This window comes from Cajanus cajan, chromosome 7 (genome assembly GCF_000230855.2).
Source record: "Cajanus cajan strain Asha chromosome 7, NIPB_CcT2T_4, whole genome shotgun sequence".
NCBI lineage: Eukaryota > Viridiplantae > Streptophyta > Magnoliopsida > Fabales > Fabaceae > Cajanus > Cajanus cajan.
Genome location: NC_138523.1, coordinates 58930560 through 58934655, shown reverse-complemented (window position 1 = coordinate 58934655; position 4096 = coordinate 58930560). Strand labels below are relative to the sequence as shown.

Below are 4096 nucleotides of genomic sequence, written 5' to 3'. Positions count from 1 at the left end.
TTGAAATATTGATTTAATATTTAATGAGGATGTGGCAACAGGCAGAGGCAGAGGCAGAGGCAGAGGCAGAGAGACAGAGACAGAGACACAACTGTTGGGTTCTAAACGAAAGGCAAGTGCAAAGGCAAAGCATGTCCACCTTATAAAACCAACCAACCCATTCCACATCGCACTCAAAACTCACAACTCACAACTCACAACTTACCAACATAACCCTTTCCTATTGCAATGGACTCCTCAAACTCTTCGTTTTCCAGCTTCCGCGCCTACCTCCGCGCCCTCTCCCACACCCCCACGCGCCTCGCCCGACGCGCCCTCTCCGTCTCCACCTGCTACGATGAGGTTAGCCACGTGCGAGCCCGCTCTGGCCCCACCATGCGCAAGACCCTCCGCTGCTTCGACCTCGTCTCCCTCGGCATCGGCGGAATGGTTGGCGCCGGCGTCTTCGTCACCACCGGAAACGCCACCCGCCACTACGCCGGCCCCGCCGTCCTCCTCTCCTACGCCATTGCCGGCTTCTGCGCCCTCCTCTCCGCCTTCTGCTACACCGAGTTCGCCGTCGACATGCCGGTCGCCGGCGGCGCCTTCAGCTACCTCCGCGTCACTTTCGGTCGGCCCCTCCTTATTACATCAAATCATACATTATTACCATTTTTATTAAAATACATATTTATTAATCCATGTCATACATAATACATAATGCAACACAACACAATAGCCGAAAATATAGATCATAAGATCCGCTCCATTTTTTCTTTCTCAACTAACTAACTCCACGACGTCGTTTTCATAGGCGAATTCGCTGCATTTCTTACCGGCGCAAACCTCGTGGTGGACTACGTCTTGTCGAATGCCGCCGTTGCCAGAGGCTTCACCGCGTACCTCGGCGCCGCCATTGGAATCTCCTCCGCTAAATGGCGCCTCATCGTTCCTTCTCTTCCCAAAGGCTTTAACGAGATCGACATCGTGGCCGTGGCTGTCGTTTTGCTGATCACCCTCGTCATCTGCTACAGGTTCCTATCAACCTTCCTTCTCAACTCTCTCTTATATATTAATTAACTTCTGATATATGATATATTTTTTTTCAGTACGAGAGAGAGTTCTGTGGTGAACATGATACTGACGGCGCTGCACATATTGTTCATTGTGTTTGTGATAACAATAGGCTTCTGGAGAGGGAGTTGGAAAAACTTTACGCATGCCGCTAACCCGGAAAACCCCTCCGGTTTCTTCCCATACGGTGCTGCTGGAGTTTTCAAAGGTGCAGCCGCCGTTTACTTAAGTTATATTGGCTACGACGCCGTTTCGACTATGGCGGAGGAAGTCAAAGACCCTGTGAAGGATATTCCCATCGGTGTCTCCGGTTCCGTGGTTATTGTTACGGTTCTCTACTGTCTTATGGCCGCTTCCATGACCAAACTTCTTCCTTACGACATGGTGGGTTTAATAATTATTTTTTGTATTAACATTATAAGAATACTAGTATTTTCCTTTTCCTTTTACAAAGTCTGATGTCTAATCACTCTAAGAATATGGCAGACAAAAAATATATATATATAATTGTAAATATGAGAGTGTCCGTTGGTTTTTTTTGGATACTTATAAAATTAATTAATTAGGGAAATGTAAGTTACCAAAAAAGAGTTTAGTGTTGTGTAATTGATTAGCTGTAGAGGATGATTTGATGAGTTTGGTGCACGCAGATCGATGCAGAAGCACCGTTTTCGGCGGCGTTCAGTGGAAAATCGGACGGTTGGGGATGGGTGTCTCGAGTGATAGGAGTGGGGGCCAGCTTCGGGATACTGACGTCGCTGTTGGTGGCGATGTTGGGTCAGGCTCGATACATGTGCGTCATAGGCCGTTCCAATGTGGTCCCATCTTGGTTCGCTAGGGTCCACCCCAAGACCTCTACCCCTGTCAACGCCTCAGCTTTTCTTGGTACTACTACTCATTTCCATCCCTAATTACTATTATTCAAGTTGTTTATAACATTTATTTATTGGACTTGTGTTTTTGAATGAATTTCTACCTGTTCTAGTGTTGTTTTTGGCTTCGTTTTGCACCTGCCCATGTGTGTTGTGCGTTATGATATGGGTTTGATTGTGTGATTTCGGAAAGAGGGGGAAGGGGGCCCACTTTTCAACAACTTTGTCTTTTGCTGAGGTGTGAATGTGTGATGGGAGAAATGATTTTTTTTCATTAATGTGCCTTTGGCCATAGTGATACTTGACACATTGTCGCGTTGACAATTAGGAGGTTGATCTTATCTATACCATTTAAGTTGGTGGATTTTTTTAATGATCAATAAATGCTTTTTATGAGTGTGTGCCACACGAAGCTCAAAGCACATGTGAGGGTCTCTTCGAAGTTTGAACATACTTCTTGATAGGAGTTTCCATTGCGGTGCGAGATTCTTGCATTTTATCAGGTTTTTTCAATTGGCATTGTTGGAACGGTGTCAGATGCATCGCGTCACAAGTTCACATAGGTAATTGTGAAACGAACCACCCTAGGTTTTTTTAGCATTATTTTTATTTGAAAGTGAAAGTGGGTAATGGCCCCCAAAACAGTGCTTGTTAGAAAAGATTTTCCCATATGGGTCTCACATGTTCTCAAGGGCTGTGTGCCTCTAACGTGGTTTCCTATATTTTGTATAGTAATATATGGTCCCCCTATAGTATGTGTGTCTATTTATCCCATCCTTTACACGGATTGGCTTGGAGTCACGCGTTGGATGAACAGTACCATGACTAGATATGGATGGAAGTACTGTTGACAACTGTGTTTTGTGGTTTGCTGCGTGCCTGCGTGGCTTAGGATGGGAAAGATATGAATCACTCACTGATGAAAAATAATAATAGGCTTCTCAAATGTGACCCTCGATTTTCCTTTACAACCCATTAGAAGAATAATAAAGCATTTCACATGGAAGATATTAGTGGTTTTTATTGATTCGACTCCCACTATTGGATGAGTAATATATTCCTCTTGATTGGAATCATTGACTGATCATGATCTTGGCTCTTTATATAGCTAGTTAAAGTGACCCTCAATGATGGTTTATTGGATTTCCATGATTTTATGCTTTGTGGTGCGTTTTTGACTTCTCGCAATCTCTAATCTGAAATTTCTTTTTCGAGGTTACTTGAGTAACGAGTGGTGATAGCTAGCATGATAATTGAAATTATGATTTGTGGCTTTATTTCTGGTTCTTCTCACATCCGCATCCTTTTCAGGAATCTTCACAGCGGCAATAGCCCTTTTCACTGATCTTGATGTCCTCCTCAATCTGGTGTCCATTGGTACCCTATTTGTCTTTTACATGGTGGCAAATGCCGTGATCTATAGACGTTATGTGGCTACTGGGACAACGAATCCATGGCCTACATTGTCCTTCCTCTGCTCATTTTCCTTTACCGCTATCATGTTCACCCTTATTTGGAAATTTGTACCCACAGGAGGGGCAAAAGCAGGGATGCTGAGTGCCAGTGGTCTTGTTGCGATTGCAATATTACAACTTTTCCATTGCATGGTCCCTCAGGTTCGAAAGCCAGAATTCTGGGGTGTCCCATTCATGCCCTGGATACCCTCTATTTCAATCTTTCTCAATGTGTTTCTGTTGGGATCACTGGATGGGCCATCCTATGTTCGATTTGGATTCTTTTCGGCTGTTGCGGTGCTTTTCTATGTCTTGTACAGTGTTCATGCTAGCTTTGATGCCGAAGGAGATAGTTCTTTGACTGGAAAGAATGGAGAAGTCCACGTGGAATCAAAAGAAATTGAGGACCAAAGTTTCAAAGTGTAGATAGATAAATGACCCTTTGATTATGTTTTTTAATTTTAAGTTGGGATCACTTCAACCTTTTTGGATGGTTGAGGGTCACTTGGAACAAGGATGTGGGGAGGGAGAATTATGTGGATTACATATTAAATGTATCAGAATATTAGAATAGGCTGCAACTTTTGTAGAAGTGGCGAATTGTATAGTTAGACTGGCTTCGGCTTAGGTTGTGATCTCTTTTTTTGTAAATTCTCTTAATTCTATCCCCCAAGACAAAAATGAAATAAAAAAATCTAGGTTCATCTACCCTAACAA

At 43.6% G+C, this 4096-nt stretch overlaps 1 protein-coding gene across 1 annotated transcript; it reads left to right on the top strand.

The window, feature by feature from the left end:
• Window positions 1-228: 228 nt before the first annotated feature.
• Window positions 229-4096, top strand: LOC109797979 (cationic amino acid transporter 7, chloroplastic). The gene is made up of 5 exons (XM_020358162.3): window positions 229-610; window positions 794-1013; window positions 1089-1437; window positions 1704-1938; window positions 3237-4096. Exons 1-5 carry the CDS (start codon window positions 229-231, stop codon window positions 3803-3805), a joined length of 1755 nt encoding a protein of 584 aa, XP_020213751.1. The 3' UTR covers window positions 3806-4096.

What these genes read in the sequence shown, in the direction of transcription:
- LOC109797979 (XM_020358162.3), top strand. Translation starts at nt 229, where the DNA reads ATGGACTCCTCAAACTCTTCGTTTTCCAGCTTCCGCGCCTACCTCCGC. An exon ending in AACTTCTTCCTTACGACATG is followed by an intron (nt 1,438 to 1,703) that starts GTGGGTTTAATA and finishes TGGTGCACGCAG; the next exon opens with ATCGATGCAGAAGCACCGTT. An exon ending in CAACGCCTCAGCTTTTCTTG is followed by an intron (nt 1,939 to 3,236) that starts GTACTACTACTC and finishes CATCCTTTTCAG; the next exon opens with GAATCTTCACAGCGGCAATA.